At 39.1% G+C, this 22500-nt stretch overlaps 1 protein-coding gene across 1 annotated transcript in view; it reads left to right on the top strand.

The window, feature by feature from the left end:
* Window positions 1-831: 831 nt before the first annotated feature.
* LOC119572984 (GRAM domain-containing protein 2B-like) overlaps window positions 832-22500 on the top strand; it is a 141167-nt gene continuing 119498 nt past the window's right edge. The window contains exon 1 of the mRNA XM_037919967.1: window positions 832-1128. Within this exon, the coding sequence (XP_037775895.1) occupies window positions 1031-1128 (98 nt within the window). The 5' untranslated portion in view covers window positions 832-1030. The remainder of the gene's footprint in view (window positions 1129-22500) is intronic.

Raw genomic sequence — 22500 nt, forward strand, 5'->3', positions numbered from 1 at the left:
CGTGGGGCCCTAGTTAAGAAAATTCAGGCATATTTCGTGGTTTTGAATATTGTCAAAGGCACTTTAAAAGGAGCTTCTGTCTTCATTTCAGTTTCTCAAGCAGCATATTTGATGCTGAAAAGGGTCTACGGCGGGAGTAGTGTTTTGTATCCTGCTAACGCATTTGGTTATTCCCAGTCTCGTTTTTTTTCTTTCTTTCTTTCTTTTCTTTTCTTTTCTTTCTGTTTATTTATATATATATTTATTATTATCATCATTATTATCATTATTATTAATATTATTATTATTATTATGTATTTATTTATTTATTTATTCATTGTACTCTAGTAGCTTTGCAGGAAGAATTTATGCTACAGTTTCTTTTGTTGCATTCTTAATTTTTCTACGGAGTGTATTGTTTCGGTTAAGCACACCACTTGGCACACCGCTCAGACCAGGGCCTACTTGGTGTCAGGCCGTAACTGTACAGAAAACCCAGGATATATTACAAAGGTATCCCCTAATACGCTAAAGGAAGTGATGCGATAAACTTTCTTTTATAAGGTCTATTGCAGAGTTTAACACTTCGTTTGCACCATGCCTGCCCTAAAATGGTAGTTAACCTGTTACGCAAGTTTTAATGAAGCTGTTATTATATCTCACTGTCTAGTTGTTCTGAGATGTTTTCGGGGAATTTCCGCTATTTGTCGTGGCTTCGCGCCTCACCGTCGTCGCCTACAAACTAACAAGACGAGCAGCAAGAGATGTATTTCGAAAGGTAAAAACCGGGAGAGAAAATCGGAAAAATCTTGAGTGATTAACATTGTGAAGACAGAAACACATAATATAATGGTAATATTCCTACTTGGTAATTTTCTATTAACATTTTCCTCCTTTTTAGGACAGACGTATAACGAATGACATGTGCTCTTTACATGAAAACATATATAATTAAAAGAATAACTCAAAAAACATGGATCCATAACTAACAGGCGTATTTAAAAAGAAAAAAAAAATTGTTAATTAAAGAATCTTCCTGACCGAAGTCACCATGGCCGACAAAACGCAGAGAAGTCCTGAAGTTCAAGAGATCGTGGAGAAGCTGCTCAAACTGCAAGCGGAAGAGAACAAGAAACGGAAACAGAGAAGGTAAGCAAAGACTAATCCAGAGACGGCGGAGGATCATGCTGAGTCCGGATGTGATCTTAGTTTACTGATTTTACGTACACATAGATGGCTCCACTAAAGTTTTGTGACCAAGGAGTCTGTTGTAAGTCCTTCATGGTCTCGCCTGTTTACCCTTTTACTTGATTTTTGGAAAGATTTTTTTTTTATTCCTATCTGTATTGGTGACAATATTATATTAATCCCAGTGTTATTGACAATAAGAACAATCCGAATATCAAAAAATGTATAACGAATTCAAGGAGTGGGGATATAAGAGGAGGTCATGTAGGCCTACTAATTGACTCCTCGGTGGCACCTGTGGGGAAACAAAATTCACAAAACAACTACAGTGGACAGTGCAATTAGTCGGCGCCATTGATTTGATGACTTGTTGAAAGGGCACCGTTGGGCTCGCCTTTGGAAAGTCTCTCTCTCTCTCTCTCTCTCTCTCTCTCTCTCTCTCTCTCTCTCTCTCTCTCTCTCTCTCTCTCTCTCTCTCTCTCTATCTCTCTCTTCCACCTTCCTTCTCCCCCCCTTCCCTCATCCCTTCTTTCTTTCAACCGGTGTAAAATGCACGTCAAAAATCTAATTAAAATTATTTGGTTTAAATGGCAATTGATGCTGTTTTCACTGGACGGCGAACTGTACCTGATTAATGGTTCTCTTGTCACTTATTCTATTTTCTCTGCTCTGATTTCTCTCTTTCTGTAATTCTGGAAATAACTAGTTGACGTAAAGACACTTGCTAATGGGGACCGTCCCGAGAAAAGCCTACCTTGCTCCACTCATTTAATCATTAAAAAAGCGATTTTAGATAACTAGTTGATTTCTTTTGCATGATATAGAGTATATGATTGTGATTTGTCTCATCTGTAATTTTAACGGGACATCCCCACTTTTTTTTTTTTTTTTTTTTTTTTTTTGGTGGGGGGGATCATCCCTCCAAAAATCGTATTTTTTCCTCGAATTGCTTAATAGATATTCTTCACTTTGATCAACTCTATGCTCCGATACTTGTATTGGCAACTATTTAGTTCATGGTAATGTCTGTACTTCACTGGTACGAGAGTTAGTTAATTACCACTTTGTAATACGAACAGACTTTACTGTCGACAGCGCCTCAGCCCCTAAATCACCTAGGCTCAGAATAATTATCCCAGCGGGCCTGGAGCATCACTTCAAGGCACGGGTCTATGACTGGTATAACACCTATGAAATAACTGTTGAAATTTTCTCTCAGGATCTAATCAGAGTTGTCACTGACTAATATAACACATGGGTGTGTTGACGAAAACTCGAAGAAAAAGAGACCCCAGGCCTCCCATGCACCGAGGTGGATCAGACCTAATTCATAAACGAGTTCAGGAGCTTGCAAACTGTTATAAAGATAACGTCAGATAATCTGCAGTTTCTTAAAGCCAAATAGGGATTCAGAGAATTCAAAAATCCGATTTGTGATAAACAATTGCTTTGGTACACATGGAGAAAAAATAATAGGCTGATAGGTAAAGCTCTCACAACACCACAGTTTCACAGTCCACGAGAACATGCTGCTAGAGCAGTGGGCCGGATATTCTCTGTTGAACTCACTTCCACAAGGGATAAAAGATCAACTCAACAAGTCGAAAATAGATAGAAACTTTAATATAGCAGTAGCCTGTGCTGTTATTGACCCCTCAGACTTTGCCGAAATAACTGAGTGGGAATTGAATAATGCCCTTCTGAAAGAGAAGGCAACCACCCCTGGCGAGGATGGCATTTCTTACAGCGTCCTCACTGCTTAGGTACCAGGCAACCCACTTTTACACCTGTATAGACTCAGCCTATCAAGGAATCCTCCCAAGCTCCTAGACTAAAAGCTTAATAATTCCTATACCTAAACCCATACTGACAAATACAGGCCAATTTCCTTGACCTCCTGTCTATACAAAGCACTTGAGAGAATAATTATGAACAGTTATTCCCCTGGACGTAGCAGCCAGCACTGCTTTGCAGAGTACTTAACAAATTCAAACCCAGGGCATGCAAGCCATATTTCTTGATCTTCAGTCTGCTTTTGACATTACAAACCAATAAATTATCCTTGAGCAACTAGCTAGCTTTGGTATTCAGGGAAACTGTTAACATGGATTCAAATGTATCTATCGAATCGATCAGCTCAGATTCTCTTCAGGGGAATTAAGAGTACTCATACAAAAGTATTTGAACTCGCACACCTCAGGGAGGCGTACTTAGTCCCATGCTATTTAACGTTTTAATGTATAGATTACTAGGCGATATACCACTTGAGGGCAATGACTTCATTATGTGATATGCCGATATTTGCATTAAATCCTCATCCAATAAGAGAATGCAAGAGATTCTAGATACACTGTGTGGCTAGATAATCTCGACAGGCACTTAACCCAAAGACAATCCCTTTGCCAAGGTTTCATATAAATGATATTGAGCTAGATCCTTGTTACCAGTACAGATACCTCTGGCTGATTGTCAATGATGCAGAATTCATCAGAAGTCTGCAGAAAAGACTGTCGGAGCAGCTGAAGCCACTTAGGACACTTACTGGCAAAAATCATGGTATCAGTGTCAATATTGCGAGACTCTTTTACTTGTCATACATACGGTCAGTCATAGATTATCATGCATTGCACCTAGTATTGTTCAAGGAATCTGAGTTTGACTGTTTTAGAGATTGTACAAAATGAGGCCATGGGAATCATTCTTGGTGCCTCTAAAACAACAAGGATTGTGAATATGAGAACAGAACTTAATTTGCCTTCTGTTTACGAAAGATTATTATACATGAATGCCACATTTAGTGTCGAATCAATTAGAGAACCCCTCCATTGTAGAGTTCCAAAGACAACTAAAACATAGAAAAGAGGAGATAGCTTTGTATGACAACACCGATTCATACTCAAATGCGTGGGTTCAAGTAACACGTAAACACTTTGCTCAGCTGAACATAACCATAACTAAGACCCTACATGGACTTTCTGTTCCAATGTCAGACTTAAATGTATATTAAACGACTGCCCCCCCCCCCAAAAAAAAAAAAAAGTTTACCCCTCGCTGTACGTAAGCAGTATGCACTTGCAATTATAAATGAGTATCTTGAAACTTATCTTATATAAAAACAATATTTTGCAGCACCATGATTGTAGGAGGGTTCATGACTAGGCTGGCGCAACACAAACTAAAATGGCAGGAATACTCATGGCCACCGAATTTCTGGTGAATCAAGGCTCAGGGGTAATTTCCTGCGATTCACAGTGTTCTCCAGGCTCTGAACACTAGACGAAGGTGCAGGGAATATTGCATATGACATTAGGATAAACGTGTATCGTGCAAACAAACGAGGCCATGATATACGTTATTTGATGATTACATCGCATGTTGGAATCCCTAGGTATGATCATGCTGATCGACTAGCAAAATCAGCATATGACAAGCAGAGTGTGGATATAAATCTTGGGGTACCTCTTTCCAGGATTTTATACATCATTAAAGCTTCCTTCAAAGAGGACTTGACTGAGTTTATTAATTCTCAATGCACTGAAAGCAGTACCTTAAAGCACTATGACCAGTTTACGCAAGATTCATTCATCTATGGTTTATATAAAACAAGAACAATAGAATGATATTGTGACCGCAAGAATCAGGTTTGGATATAGATTATATTGGCAGGTCAGTACAATTTGAAATGCCGAAGAAACAAAGTGTAAACTGTGTAATGAAAAATGTAAGCGAACACTTGTACATTATATTTCAGAGTGCCATGTGTTACAGCAAAGGGTACGGAAAACTATGTAACCATTTCATATCTGATATCTTTGAAGATATACTTATGTTGTATCCTAAGTTTGGAATGTAGTATCACATGACCGCATGTCAAATGTAGCAATGCCTTTCCACGCCCAAGATATACACCGGCGTGGCAGATGAGTAGACAAAGGACTGTGTAATTGTTCCTTTCCTTTAACTGATATAGTACTTTTAATAATAGTGTTATAGCCTAAAATTCAAATATAATATCATTAAATAATGTTATAACCATGGGTCAAATGTACCACAGCTTGCCCACGCCTGTACAGTTAGCCAGGGTGGTAAGTAAGGGACTAAGCTAAACTGAATTTCTGCCTTGGTGAACTATATCTACAATCTTTTGGCCATGCACACACACACACACACACACACACACACACACACACACACACACACACACACACACACACACACACACACACACACACACACACACACACACAAATATATATATATATATATATAAATATATATATATATATATATATATATATATATATATATATCGAAATTGAAAAATCGGGCCATGGCACTCCGAACCATTCGCGGAAGAAAGAGTAAGATACGGAGGCACTCGAAATTTATGAATCGTGGACGGTCCGCGTGCTTGCGTAAACAAAGTACTGAAAATATGACCTAGAGATTTGGACACATTGCAAAGTTTGTTATTTTTATTATTTCTTTGCTAAATATAATGATATTATATATATATAAAAAAAAAATAAATCTAGTGTATTTTGAGATGAGATTATTACCAAGTTAATCTGAATGATTGTTTTCAATAGGAACCATTTCGGATGTGAAATTATAGATTCCTGTCTGAAACGTTTAATAAATGCATTCAATCATAATTACAACTAATCTAAACCAGAAATTACTAATTATTTTATTTTATTTTATTATTATAATATATTTTTTTCTTCTTTTTTGAAAATCCGATTGTGAAGAAATGGAGAACTGTGGATGGCAATATCAGTACAAAATTGTTATATGACTATGATTCAAATTTGAAGACAAAATATCTGTTCAAATATGTGAATTATGGAAGCACATGTAAAATTATTTTACGGCGAGAATTTCCAAGCCCATTGAATTTTCCCGACGTCCCGAGGCGAGGGGGAGCTGGTCACTGGGTGGTTTTCATTTTCGAGAAGGTTGATATGTATGTAAACACACGCACATACGACTAACCGTTTGAATCATCCTTATTTAATAGGAGTAAACCCATTTTTACATTAAGAAAAATATTAGTTGCCCCAAATATCTCTTTATTGATATTTGTAAAAATGTCCATTAGGCATGGTAAACCATTACAATGTTATCTTTGCAAATAAGTAAACAAAATGATCGGACGCCTGGGTGGGGTCAGTGTTTTCCATTCTTATGGCACCAATGGTAGCGTCCTCAGGTTGTATTTTTTACTGGACATGCATGAAAAGGGTGTGCTAGCTGTATGAACTCCTTACGAAGCGAATACATAAGACCCATTTCAAAATTCCATGTAGTTTTTATTTTAGGGCGGGTATCATTGTGTACTACCATCGTCAACATAAAATAATCAATATTTCACTTATTTTGCCGAAGTTCAAAATTCCAACCATGGGGTGGCCTTTGTATTGAAATGCTCGTTACAACGGAAACGACCAATTTCAGATCCAAACAAATTTGCCGACGGTGGACGGTAACGACCGTTAGAGCGAATCAAACTGAAATATGATTATCATTAGTTATACTTTAATTTTTTTAACATTAGTGCTTTGTACACATATATACATCTACATAAGCTACAGCATATTACCAGAGTCTCGATGGAAAGCATATTTCATGTATAAATGTACGCAAAACTCATTTTCGAAGAAAAAAAATCACAAAATATTTCTTCATAAATCATTGTGATTTTTTTTTTTTATGTTGGTAAAAAGGTGTTCTTTGGACATTCAGGAACTCATATATACGCAAAGTCATCATCAAATGCCATATGCAATATTGCAACAAGCAAAATTCCATACAGCTGTACCTGGCTCTAATTACCTGCGTCCGTAGTTTACCTGTTGGTGCTTATGCCCTTGCGCTTCCCAAGAAATAACCCAGATTTGGCTCAAACGGTCGTTTGGTAGTTTCCTCGCTTTTGTACGTATAACATAGTCTAGCTAACTCAGTTGGACCCTTTACCCCACCCTCATTTGGGACGGTCACCTTATTTAACGCACAAAGCATGTCTTCTTGGAAAGGACAAAGTACATGAATTTTTACCGGAAACTTTTCTTTTACTTAAAAATGCTAACGAGTCTCTTTTACGAAATAGTATAATGTTTTGATTGACTTGTCTATTTATTTTTCTTGCCTACGCAATCACACACACACACACACACACACACACACACACACACACACACACACACACACACACACACACACACACATATATATATATATATATATATATATATATATATATATGTGTGTGTGTGTGTGTGTGTATACATGTGTGTGTATGTATGTATATACATACACACTACGCTCCTACCGATGTTTGCAAACTCGATGTGAAAGAGGCGTTCTACGTCAAACTCATATCCGTGGCAGACAGTTGCCCCCGGCGAGACGTTTGCATTGTTCTGGGTGACTTCAACGTGGTATCCGGCTGTGATCGAGTTGGCTACGAGATGTCTGTCGGCCCCCATGGCTCGGGAGCTGATCCTAGCAGCGAGAACAGCCTCCTTCTGCGGGACTTTGCCAGGTCCTAGAGAATGAGGATTTCTGGTTCATGGTATCAGCGCTCCAACCAACATCGCTGGACATGGTATAGCAATACGGGTAATGTGGCCAAGGAGATCGACCACATTCTTGTCAGCACTCGATGGAGGATCCTTCGGAATTGCAGGGTTTACCGGATTGACCATAGGCTGGTAGTGGCTACCCTACAGGTTCACTTCAAAACTCCTCGTCCCTCCAGTGGCCAGTGTTTCACTTGGACAGACTAAAGGGGCTTGGAATGTGCCCACGGGTTCGCCAAGACATTCTCTGATCGATTTACAGAACTTGAAAACCTGACAAACCCAGCTTCTCTGTGGGAGTCCAAGCACGAAACACTCGAAGCAGAGCAGGAGTCCAATGTTGTACGCCCGAGGGCAAGGCAGAATTTCATCTCCCTGGACACATTGGAGGCCACTGAAGTGTGTCGCATGGCTGGGCTGAATGGCAATCAGGACTTGCATCACTCTTTGGTGCGTAGGGCTCGGACACTGTTGAGAAGTGACAAGGAACAGTTCATCAGGAATCTTGCTGAGGAGGTTGAAAGCCATTTCTTGGTAAATTATCTTTGCCCTACCTACCAAGCCCTGAGAAAGCTGAACTCTAAGCCCTCCTCGTAGAGGACTGCAGTCTGCTTGGTGGATGGACAGATCATCTCAGATCATGGGGTTCGTGAATGTTTTTGAGCAGCTGTACCAGGCAGACCTTCCAACAGTAGCTTGGATGCAAGTGATATCACCATACCTTTGCCAGACCCACCCAGCAGCAAGGAACCTCCTACCCTAACTGAATTAGGATGGCGATTCCCATGCTGAAGTGTGGGAATGTATGTGATATCCCTGTTGAACTGCTAAAGGCTGGGGGTGAACCTATGACATGGGGCTTGATGCAGTCTTGACTGCCATTTTGCAGTTTTGACTGCCATCTTGCAGTCAGGTTCCATTACCCCCTGACCTGTTGAGGGGTGTGATTATCCCTCCCTGGAAGGAAAAAAGGGATCGTTAGGACTAGCAACTACAGTGGCATTACACTGCTCATTATACCAGACAAGTATTCGCCCACATTCTTCTGAAACGGATCTGCGACCACCTACAAAGGCATCAGAAACTGGAGCAGTCTGGATTCACTCCTGGCAAGTCTCACAATGGACCGTATCCTAGCGCTTCGAGTAATTGTGGAATGCCGTCGTGAGTTCAGTCATGGGTTGCTTTTAGACTACATTGACCTCAAGAAGGCGTTTGACTCGGTGCATCGAGAATCGCTATGGGAGATTCTGAGACGGGAATTCCGACACGGATTACCGGCCTAATAGCAAGCCTATATACCGGTGTTGAAAGTGCTGTAAAGTGTGGTTGGGGGCTGTCAAACTTCTTGGAGTCTCGTCTTGATGCCTTTTGTAACAAGTGTCTTCGCCGGATCATGGGGTAAGGTGGCAGGACCATGTGTCCAACCGACGGCTACACCGTGATCGCCAACTAGCTCGTTTCCCTATGAATGACCTTGCCCATCAGGTTGTCTCTCTGCAAGACAATCCTGGGTGGAGAAGGCCTGTGGGACGACCTAGGAGGACATCCCTTGGGCAGCTCGACGAGACCTGTGGCGAGGAGTTAGAGATGGGCCGAGGGCCTGCCTGGAGGCTCGCCATGAAGGACCCTTGTAGCTGGAAGCGAAGGAAGCGGCCATGCGCCCTCGTCGGCGTTAGCCCCTTGTGTGTGTGTGTGTGTGTGTGTGTGTGTGTGTGTGTGTACATATGTATGTAAGTATCGCGTCTCGCACGCGAAAAATTTCATCTGTCATCTGTACGCTGTGGCTGGGCACCACGGCAGGTACTAGCTCAGTCGAGTCAGCACCGGCTAACTCACGTTGTTCGATTCGGCACAGGCCGGGCTCCCCTTATTGGCACACACACACACACACACACACACACACACACACACACACACACACACACACACACACACACACACACACACACACACACACACACTCACACCACACACACACATATATATATATATATATATATATATATATATATATATGTATATATATATATATATATATATTTATATTTATATATATATATATATATATATATATATATATATATATATATATATATATATATATATTTATATGTGTGTGTGTGTGTGTGTGTATAATATATACATATACACTATATATGTGTGTGTGTGTGTATGAATGAATGTAGTATATATGCATGCATGCATATAGTATATAAATTTCATCAACTGCTGGTTGATTATATTTTGTTTATGAATTCTAGCTCTTTTCTTCCTGATTACCGATCATGGTTTTATATATAAAAATGTCTCTAAATATTAATTTTGGACGTTAAGAGAGTTTATTACAGAGCCAACCATCTCTTAATATTCTTTATCGTTATGCATGTGGCCAACGGAATTATTAGCAGCAGGCCAAGAGGAAACTTGATGTCGCAGAAGGCAAATTGCAAGAAGTTCCTTTTAGAAATTAATTTCATGTATTCCTGTAAAACCGAAACGCATGGTCGTGGATGTAGCTTAAAGTTCTTGGATTCACTCGCATGCAAATAGATGAATCCGGTCGTTAAGGAGGGAACACGTCCATCTATGGAAATGGATCGCGCGATTCTTGGGAATGGAGATCTGTTTTACCCTTAGCTCATCCATTATGCCTTCCGATCTTTTACATCCGCCGGGAGGGATAGGAATGCATGGCCATAGACCCGCCGCTCTCGCCTCTCTTTCCAGAAAGTTCTTCATCTTCGAGAAGCCGTCGGAAGGGAGCTCTCGTCAACCGCCTCCCCATTCATAGATCTCATTTCGTATTTCGAAGCCTCAATGTGTGCCCTTTCATGAATTTGCCGCCCTGCCTCTTTTCGATTTTCTCTTTTAATCCTGACTGGGAAGACATGCACGAGAAGAGGATCATTTTTTTCTTTCATTTCGTACATATTTTGCGTGGATATTACGGACTTTTTCACGACGCTTTCATTTTCATTTTCTCGAGAAGCGCTGGCGGCCTTGGAGGTTGGTGTCTTTTGTTTCGAGTATTGAATGCTTCATGCCTCGAATAAAACTCTCTCTCTCTCTCTCTCTCTCTCTCTCTCTCTCTCTCTCTCTCTCTCTCTCTCTCTCTCTCTCTCTCTCTTTCTTTCTTTCCCTCCCTCCCTCTCCCTCTTCGTCTCCCTCTCCCCCTCCTCTTCCTTCTCTCTTTCCCTCTCCTCCCCTTCTCTTGCTATCTATCTATTTATATACCTATCATACACACACAGTCACTATGGCTGTATATCCGTTCTGCAAGGGCAGAAAACATTAATATTCCCAGCCTTCCCTAAATCACTACGCCCATCATTCCTGGTTATTACCTGCCCCACCCATTCGCATTTACCTGTCCGCCCACATCTCCAGCCAGCATTAGGTCAAGAACCCCAGGAGCAAAGGGAAGGGGGAGGGTGCAGGACCAAAGGGTCAGGTGATGCGGCAACTTTACCTGGGCTGTTTCTTTCCCCTATTGATACAAAGCCTTTGGGGACGGTATCGATTTTCCATACGGTCGCCGAGGGGTCGCGGTGGTGGTCGTGGTGGTCGGGGCGATGAGATTGGTAATTAACATAATGGCGCTGGTGTTACAGAGATAAGAATGTGGATGCTTGTGTTGGCAGGGATGACTATGCATGATAGTGATTTTATCACTAAGATATGTAGTCGTTAAGATGTAATCGTAGTGCTAATGGTGGCATCAGTAGTACGCTTATGTGATGTTAGTGAAGGGAATAACGGCGGAGTAATTGATTAACAACACGGGGGTAAAGTTGACGATGGGGTTGCAGGAACTTTCAGGTTTATACAATCTATAAAAAGAGTTTTTTCTGAGGTAATTAATCGCCGGTATAATAAGACTCCCATGTGGATTTATAGCATTGATGTTATTCAGGTCTAAGATTAGCTATAAAGGATTTGTAATGAATTATGATTTTTAAGAAGTGAGTGATTTTTTTTTTTTTTTTCAAAATTATTTACCAATATCCCTTTATAATTCAATAAAGAGGCTTATCTGCGTGAACAATAGAAAAGGAATTAATCAGACACAGATATATTTAAGCAAAGTGTTCCTAAATTTACATGTAAGAGAGCTATGCCTCAGACTCTGCCTCAGTCTGGCATCCCGTATAAGAGACGCGAGAGATGCCTCCCACTTGCCTTCCGTTCTGAAGAGCACATTTATCCGGCGGCCGAAGCCTATGGAACGAGGGGGGGGGGGGTCCTGTGACCTTGGCCCGCACCACCAAACTCGATAAACCAATAGAGTTCGCCTCGACTGGGGGACATGTTCACCTTCGGCATCCGGCCGACCTTTTCATGTTTATTATCCCCGTGTAGCATTCCCATGAAAGGAGAATTATGTAGTAATCAGGTCGCCATTGTTTTCTTGCTCTCTGTCTTTCTCTCTCCTTCATTCTCCTTTTCTCTCTCTCTCCTCTTTCTCTCTCCCTCCTCTTTCTTTCTCTCTCCCTCCTCTTTCTCTCTCTCTCTCTCCTCTTTCTCTCTCTCTCTCTCCTCTTTCTCTCTCTCTCTCCTCTTTCTGTCTCTCTCTCCCCCTTCTCTCTCTCTCCTCTCTCAGTTTTAATATGGAAAAGTATGTGTAAATTTAAAGTCTATCCGACCGTTTTTCCATTTACCCCGTCTTATCTACTGAAAAAGTATTCAATTCAAAACATAAAATCTTTCATAAAATTCACTTTCCATGGAACGTGGACATAAAGTCTCTTTATCTGTGCTTTCACTCACGCGATACATCGGCTGGAAGCTGCTGATGGCGTTGAAGCCTCGCTGAATCTCGCTTCTGTGTCCGGGGCCTCGGAGCGCGGCTTCAGAATTGGGCTTGGATTTACGAGCGAAATTATTTTGGTCTTGTGGTGCTTCCACATATACTCGTATATACACAATACATGCCCCCCCACCCCCACCATACACATACACAGTTATTCTCTCTCTCTCTCTCTCTCTCTCTCTCTCTCTCTCTCTCTCTCTCTCTCTCTCTCTCTCTCTCGCTCGCTCGCTCGCTCGCTCTCTATCTATCTATCTCTCTGTCTGCACCTCTCCTTGTTTATCTATCACTTTCATTCACACGTCAGGTTTAGACACTATCTCCCGCGATAACGCCTAAATATCGTGTGTCGCTTGACTGGGAAAGATAGTCTCAATTTATTTTATGGGGGCTTTGTGTTTTACAGTGACGTTGCGGCTTTTTGAATGAGCAAGGTTTAAGCCTTAGAAGGTAACACGAGTGACCATTTGGCCACACGAGCGGTAGTGTGAGTGAGTCTGGCGGGTCCGTCTGCGAAACATAAGAAGACCGCGTTGCCATGGAAACCGCCTTGTAACCAACCCCCTCTCCCCTCTATGTCTCCCTTTTACCCCCCCCCCCTCACCTCCCATCCCGCATCTTTCCCCTCCATGAGAAGGTAGTGAAGTTGTTCCTTGAGTAAGAAAGAAAGAAAGAGGGAGGGAGGAGGAGGAGGTCGGAGGGAGGAAGGTGGGGGAGACTAATCCAACTTTTTCCCTTCTTTGTTTCAAAAGTTTGAAAAGGAATGGAAGACGTAGCAATGGTCATGGTATGCCGGAGGAAGCAACGGCACTAAAGAATGAGCGGCTAAAGATGACTAGGTTACGAGAAAAAAGAGCGGAGGAGTGAGAAAAAGAAACAAAGAACTTTTTCTCCGCCGCAGCGCAAGAATTCGGAGAAAACAAAAGGGTATATTTAAAGAAAAAAAAGAAAGAAAAAGAAAACTTCCAGAGGTAAACGAGGGAAGATTTTTAAAAAGAAGTGGCATTAATTTAAGACTGAAGAGTTATCTATTTCAACTCCTCAAAACTAATGCGCAAGATGGATTCAACGTGGATGATTTTGCTATCGAAGTGTGCTGCGTGGATGTTCAGTATCCGTATGTCTTTTCGGCGTGGTTTCCTTTATTTTCTCCCATTGCCTCATCATCATCAATAACGGTATGCTCATGTTTGAGCAGCCGTGGACCTCTCCACCATCCTTCGCCACTCAACTCGATCTTGCGCTTTTCTTTCCACTTGTACCATCGACAGCCCGCAAATATCTTTGATGTTGTCGCTCAGTCTTGTCTTCGGTTTGCCTCTTCCTCTGTTTCTTATCACCTTCCCTGTCAACAAGTTTTCCTCAATACTTTTACTTCTCATCACATGACCAACAAGCTTCAGTTTCCTTTTGTTCAAGATGTCCAACAGCTGGTCTTTACAATTTATTTTTCTCAGCACATCATTCGTTTTCTTTTCTGTCCAGTTAATACGCAGTACTCGTCTGTAACAACACAGTTTAAAACTATTGACTTTTTTCTTGTCTATCTTCTTCAGCACCCAACACTCAGAACCATATGACGCAATTGGGAAAACTAATGAGTTCAATAACCTCAGTTTTGTCCGTAAGGTAATGTTTCGGTCTCTCCAGATGTTATTAAGAGCAACTGTGGCGTTTTTGGCGGTGAATCATCATATGTATTAGTAAAATAGCTCCAAGATAAGTGAACTCTTTCACATTTTCCACAACCACTCCATTGATTGTAACATGTTCATCATTGTTCATTGCCGGTTATCTTTGAATCTTCATGGTCTTAGTTTTCTTGGCATTAAGAAATAAACCAGCCTTTTTCCTTGCTTCTCTAACTTTATCTCGTAGTTGCTGTAGTTCAGTGATACTGCTGGCAATTAAAACTATATCATCGTCGTATCTTAGATTTGATATTTTGTATCCTCCAACATCTACAGTTCCTTCAAAATTCTCTAGAGCACCTCTCATAATCGCTTCAGAATATATATTAAAAAGGTGCGGAGACAGAATGCAACCTTGTCGAACTCCTTGGTTGACTTCAAACCATTCTGTTAACCCATAAGTGGTTCTTACAGCTGCTTGTTGTTGGTCATACATGGTTTTTATTAGTTGGATGATGTGTTTTGGAAATTTCATATCGTTAATGTTATTCCAGAGGATATCGTGATCAATAGTATCAAAAGCTTTCGAGTAATCGATAAAACACAGGTATAGGTCTTTCTGATGTTCTCTGTTTTTCTCTATGATCAATTTCAGATTTAGAATCTGGTTTCTGGTACCTTTTCCAGGGCGAAAACCTGCTTGTTCGTCTGCAATTTCTTCTCTTAACTTTAACTTCATTCTTTCAGCAATAATTTTCAACAAAATTTTGCTGCTGTGACTTAATGCAATTAATGCAATTGTCCTGTTATTGTTGCATTGGAGTGCGTCACCTTTTTTAGGTATGGGAGTAAAGACTGATTTCACCCAGTCTTCTGGCCATCTTCTTTCATTCCAAATTTGCGTACAAAGTTTGTAGAAGTATTCAACACTTTCGCCAGCATTCTTGATTAGTTCTGCTGTTATTTCATCTATTCCCGGGCTCTTGTTATATTAAAATTATTTTATGGCTTTTATAGCTTCGTCTAGCAGCGGCTGTGGTTTATCTTCGCTGTCTAATTGCCTACAAGCGTTTTAAAATTAAAATGTGGGTGTGTGTATACACATATATGTATGGATGTGTGTGTGTGTGTGTGTGTGTTTGTTTGTGTGTGTGTGTTTGTGTGTGTGTGTGTGTGTGTGTGCATATAGACCTTACACCTCTGTATATAGCTGATATATATATATATATATATATATATATATATATATATATATATATATATGTATGTATGTATGTATGTATGCGTGTGTTACAGTTATGTGTTTGTTTGTGTGTGTAATTAGATAAATAGATAGATGGATGGGTGGATATATATATATATATATATATATATATATATATATATATATATATATATATACATATATATGTGTGTGTGTGTGTGTGTGTGTGTGTGTGTGTGTGTGTTTGTCTGAGTGTGTGTATGTGTGTGTGTGTGTGTGTGTGTGTGTGTGTGTGTGTGTGTGTGTGTGTGTGTGTGTGTTTTCACCCATTGCATACAAACTTCTTAAAATCAAAATGTGCGTATATACATATATACGCATATGTATGTATGAATGTGTATGTATATGTATATATATATATATATATATATATATATATATATATGTGTGTGTGTGTGTGTGTGTGTGTGTGTGTGTGTGTGTGTGTGTGTGTGTGTGTGTGTGTGTGTGTGTGTTTGTCTGAGTGTGTGTGTGTGTTTGATGAAGGTACACTACGTATGTATGTATAGTGTACGCATGTTTATGTTTCGGTGAACCCATTTGTTGACAATAGATTATAAAGTTGACTGAATCTACCATACCTCTGTGTGGAAACCCTATTATCAACATCCGGGAAAACATGACGCACATTTGTTGAGGGAAATGTTATGTTCTAAGAATCATGTGTGTTCGTCTTGCTGGTTATTGCGTGTGATGTAATGTATGGTTAGGAAATTGCTTACTGCTTTTCTTTGATATTTTCGTGCATTGAGAATGGCATTTGTGTATATTTATTTGAGTTCGAGTTAGAAATCTTCTTTTGAGAGACCAATTGAGAAACATCTTATAAAAAAAAATAATGATAATGTATATCGGCTTCTACATTACAAGCCACAAGTGAATGAATATGAGTTTTTTTTTCCCTAAAAAAGCGATTTTAATTTGTTTGTAACTATATAGTGCATTTTTTTTATTTTAAAGCCTTTGAAGTGCCCGTATTTTCTTTAAAATATGAAAATAGATGGGGAAAAATCATCAAATTATATAAGTATCACTTACATTATAACGCAAGTGGACACAGAGTATCATGTTTCTTCATTCGCTACATTTCACCCACGAGGAAGCTTGATAACTCCTAGTAAACTATGACATTGTTGAAGTCAATCATCTTTCTTATTCCACTAATATTATATATATATATATATATATATATATATATATATATATATATATATATAAAAGGTAAAATATTATTATGGCACTATGGCACGAAGGACAGTGAAAATTAGTGGTCGACCTAATACACGAGGTATCCCTGCTGTTAAATGCATGCCATAGATCACTATTACAATAAGTAGTAAAGGCCTTTTTTTTAGCCCTTTACGCGTACATTACTGGAACCTGTTGAAACATCTTTCCATTTTGTATGTCTACCTGGATACAAAGTGACACACTCGAATTAGTGCGCGATAGTTTGCAATACATTTTGCGAACGTCTCAGTTAGGGATTTTTATTTTCATTAATCAGAAATCGTACCGTATACCTCTTGATATATAACGATGCATAAATTGTTTCTGTTTATTGAATAAATGTTAATTCTATATGAGCAAAATGTGAAGTAAGTAATTAATGCCTCTGAAACGACATGGTAAGAACTTTAAACGTATCCGTGTCACATGATGTGACATTGCATGGATGGGTTGAAAATCTTTAAAATAATCATGTACCGCTATTAGGTAACCTTACAGACTCAAAAATATCAAAGTAAAAGCTGTGTGTCATAATTAGTTTATATATTACAGTCACTAACACAAGCAAATACATTTGATCACTAAAATTATCCAGTTTGAGATTCGGACTCCATGTGGACAGAGCATACCTACGATAGTTAGTACATGTAAAACTTTCGGGAATACGTCTCCTTTCCATATAAGAACAGTGGGTGTAACAAGATAAAGATTAAAAAAAAAAAAAAATGTTTGGCTGAATCTGAGCATTTAAAGTTTCCATAACCTTACGAAGCGAAGAGTGGTGTGTATAAACTAAGTAATTCGCACAGTAGTAAAGTAATTTTTCTTTTTAAAGCTTTCTTAATATTTTGCTTCCAGTTAAAATCATAACACATATTAAGTACTTTAATAGTTTTCTGTTGACTTTTTATATATGAAATAAAGATGAATAACTTTTTTCAAAACTTTGTGTCAGAACAAGCTTCGAACGCCACCAAAAAAGGTCTGAAGTGTTTCGTAAGGACGGTGAATACGAAGCTGACGGGGAATATCGATAACGCTGTAACCCTCAGAACAAACTTCTTGCTAGTGTGTGGCATGTTTTAGGATCGGAGTTATGAAACAATCGCTGAGTGGTTCGAATCATACGAACAAGGCGTGCCAACTCTCCCACATCAGTTGCTTTAATGTTTACTGTTGACATCGGACCCCCTGTGCACCGATATTTGTACAGACACACACACTTGCGCACACATACAACACACGCACACGCACACACACACACACACACACACACACACACACACACACACACACACACACACACACACACACACACACACACACACACACACACACACAGACTCGTATTTACATGTATGAATATATTTTTCTTTCTTTTTTCTTTCTTATATATATTATTCATTCTCTGCTATCTAAACTTAAAAAAAAAATTATGTTAGATCTGTGACTTCAGCACATCATTAGTAATATCCTTTAGTAACTAGAAGACATGGCAACTCCTATACAATACATTCGTTGGAATTATTTCATATTTTTTGTTGGTCTTTCGCCCCAGTAAACATCCGCAAGGCTTCTTCCACCTGAAGAGCATGAATGATGGAAATTAACACCCGCTTGAAAATGAAAATTTATAAAACAATTAACGCGGCGTTTTTGCGAATTCGAGGTTAATAGATAGTGTAAACAATGGAAGTTACTCTAGCCTGATATTTATTTCATTCGCTTGCCATTTTATGACATATTCTTTTGTAGAGAAAATATTTTTGTTACATTTTTTTTCTCAAAAGTAGCTGCAGACTTATATTAAAATCATAATTAGTCTGTCTGTGATACTTCGGATACAGAGATTGATTGTCATTGTGTCGGTAATCTCTCTCTCTCTCTCTCTCTCTCTCTCTCTCTCTCTCTCTCTCTCTCTCTCTCTCTCTCTCTCTCTCTCTCTCTCTCTCTCTCTCTCTCTCTCATATCTTCTTTTATCTATTCCAAAGAATAGCAACTATCTTTACTGATCTGTTATGACAACCCTTTCCGACGATCATTTATTACATGTTCATCACCTTTTGAGGCTAGCACATAAGTTACGCATCAACGCAATGCCATTCCTTACTCTGACCTGCTTCGACCGCTGGGTATAGCAAAAGATCTGTGTACTAGTCGGTGTTCTTTCACTGCTCCTGCCATGGCGACTTGATTGGCCGTCGTCACACGCCGCCTCGATCCCAGTCCCTCTCCCCGGGATGTTGACTGAGAAACGGGTCGATATGTGGACGGCTCTCGTGGGTCTGGGTTTTTTGTGAGTTAGTGGACATTCTATTGATCCCTTTTTCGTTGTCGGTGTTGTTCTTAGTTATTTTTTGCCGTGACCTGAAATAGTGTTCTTATCATAATGATTTTCATTTTCTAATAAGAGTGGTGATCGTGAGAACCATAATGATAATTCAGTGGTGGTGGTGACATGCACGGTATTGTGATCGGTATGGGACATCACTGTCTTTTTGACAAGGTTTACCTACCATAGATACATCGGGACTGCCTTTTGCATCTGACAGGTCACTTATCCTTGTGTTCAGTATCAGATGGTTGGGATGATAGCAAATGACAAGATTGTGATTTTTTTCTTTTCTTTTGTATGTACTTTCCCCTTGAAGATTCGTATCTATTGTTTTCTGAATTCTTTAACACAAACACCATGTCTGATCTTCACATGTTTTGTCTCTCTTGATATTCAAGTAGAGTATTCATTATGCGAGTGGATTTCAGAGTATTTCTGTTGCTATTGTAATCATTCTTTTAAGGTGCGTGCTTACCCTCAGCTTTGGGAAGCCAGGTATTTATGTGGCATATTATTTCGCGATATTCAGCCCATGTCTACAGTTGTGCGAGCACTGCGATTTCAAAATACGACATACATACCAGTTAGTGTCTCAAGCTTGACATTTTACCGTTATCAATAAGGCTTCTGTTGTTGGCTTGCTATGTGTTGTTCGGAGCCTTTGTAAAGTTTCTATATTTAGTTTCTCGGTTCAGTCTGTAATCCAAACATTTTTTCGTGTATTTTTTCCCTCATTGTTTACTCTTGGCTTTCCATGGTGTGCCTCTCGCTCCCCCCTTTCTCTTTTTATTCCCTCTCCTCTTATTTCTTTTTTCTTTTTTTTTACCAGAACTAGCTTTGATTTCTTAATCTCTATTTCTTTTACATTACATTCTGATTTTATTTACGTTAAAGCAGAATACTACTGAGAGGAGAGTTTTGTTGACTGAAGCCCCAGCAACGGTAGAAAACTTCGTAGGTAGAATTGTCAATGAAGTTTTTATTTTCATTACTAGGTCTTCGGTCTCCATCTTAGGCTATATGATTTATTAAAGGATACTGTTGCATGCACTGTATTTTGTGTGGTGTTATTTTGTTGATGTTTTCTGTTCTCCCGAACTATTCTTTGTCCCAGTAGTTACTACAGCACTGAATTCGGTAGCTTCCATTTTTACTGAAGTGGCTTAGACTCGCCTTTGGTTTCAAAACACTCCGATGTTGTCTTGTCTCGTAATCGTTTGTTAGGAAGTGGGTGAGATTTAGTTGATTTTCATCTTGTTATCGGATGAATTAGTTTGTTGTAATTGTCGTTAGGTCGACAACCCTGCCATTGGTCTGTAGTTGGCGATTACCTTTGGGCAACAGATGTCTTTTCATCATCAACCCTACCTTTAGTAATTAGATTCTGAGTCGTATTACTAGTCGACCACCAATTAATTAGCGAATATCGGCTCGTATCCTAGGATTTTGTCCTTAATTACATGTTATCAGTGGTCTCGCTGCTCTCTTAACAGATGGTATGGTAAAGGCATCCTTCTGCGTCTTGTTGCGTTTTCTTTTTGTATGCCCATGTCTTGCGTTTCTTATTCGTTTTATTTCGTATCGGCAAGAATGCGTTCCCTCATTCAGAATATTTTCCTTGTGGTTGACTTTGTTTGGGGGGGGGAGATTTTCCTTTTGTTTGATTTGATTTGTTTGTTCATCCGCTTTACTGTTGTTGTTGTTTTTGTTTTTTGTTTTTTTTTATAACAGTATCCCTTATCATTCTCCCATTATCAGTCTTGAAAGACAGAATTTCAAAGTTTTCTCTTCTATAGATATTATTGTGTTTTGACGTTTTAACCATTATCACACAGAACTGAAAAATCCTAGTGACACTACTCCGGATTTTCTGTGTCCCTTGCCTTGATTCCCCGATTTTACACCAGAGACGGTTTTTTTTCTGGCCTGAAGTCAAATGGATGGCTAGGATTTAGTCTTTTAACAATACTTCGATTTCTTTGCTCGTTTTCGCTCATTCTTTATCGTCCTTTTCTAATGTATGAACCACAGTTACCATGGAAATATGGTCATTTCCGGTTCCTGTTCGCCCGGAATTGTATGTTGTTTTTCAGACAGCACTCTTCATAAATTCCGTTAGTCTCTATAGCATATTCCCAATATGTGAATTCCTCTACATTTGTGTTTGAGTTGTAGCGTCAGGAAACCGGCAGCAGTCTCCTGTCGAGGCTAAAGAGGATAGCGTCATCATGCTGTCGCTATTGCCTCCCCATTGTTGCATCGTGAGCCTTGAAGCTAGCAACAAGCGCGGTTTTTGCCAGCTTGAAGGCCAAGTTTTCACCACATTTGCAGAGTGACTATTTCTGCTATGACTTGGACCTAATTATTGCTAGAGTTGTATAACGGCTATAAACTAGCGAGAGGAGATTCTTACTTTTTTCTGTTTTCTTATATTTTTCCGTCGCTGAAGAACTAGCTGGCAACATAACGATGATTGCTGTTATCAGACTTATTGGTAATCATTGTTATCATCTGTAGTAGTCGCAATAGCAATATTGATATTATTATCATTATTATGACTTACTGTTCTTGTTGTAACCTTTTGTTATTGTATTTTTTTCTTCATCATCGTCATCACTATTATCATTGCAATTAATGTCATTTTCATCGTCATAATCATTATTATTATTATTATTATTATTATTATTATTATTATTATCATCATCATCATCATCTTCACTGTCATCATCATTGTTATTATCATTATTATTATTTTCATCATATTTATTACTTTTACTATTATTATTGAGTATCATTATTATTATCAGTCCTGATATCATTATTGCTATGATAATAATAATGATTATAATAATAACAATAATGATAATGATAATCGTAACCATAATGATAATATCAGTAATGACAGTAATTATCATCATCATCGTTATCATCATTACATCACCATGGTTATTATTATCTTTTTATTTATTTATTTGTTTATTTATTTATTTATTTATTTATTTGTTTTAGTAATAAGAAACCTAGTAACAAAAGTGGTAACGAAGCAGGCCTTCTCTTTGAATGTATTTATTCTTGCATTTGATTCCAACCTTATTCCGGTTGATGAAGACGATTTCCTCATCCTGTTTTCTTTTCTTTTTTATATGTGCTGGGGAAGTCTTCTTCTGGATTGGTGGAAAAGAAAAGAAAAGAGATAAAAAGCAGCAGCACAAAAGATTACATTCGTCGGAGTCAGCAAGCTCACTCGCTCGATGCGGTTCTTTTGTTTCGCGAGATAATGACCTTCCTTGTCCAGAAGGTCATTCGTGGCCTCGCTGGGTCATGCATCTTGTGGATTTTTTTGCGACTCGGGTTGTTTCTGTTGTTGTTGTCGGTGTTTGTTTGGTTATTTGTTGTTGGTTTTGTCATCGTTGATGTTGCTGTTGTTGGTGATCATTGTATGAGTGTTATGTTTCTTGTTATAATTTTCACGCATAACAAGA

This window comes from Penaeus monodon, chromosome 5, assembly GCF_015228065.2.
Source record: "Penaeus monodon isolate SGIC_2016 chromosome 5, NSTDA_Pmon_1, whole genome shotgun sequence".
In the NCBI taxonomy this organism is placed as follows: Eukaryota; Metazoa; Arthropoda; class Malacostraca; order Decapoda; family Penaeidae; genus Penaeus; species Penaeus monodon.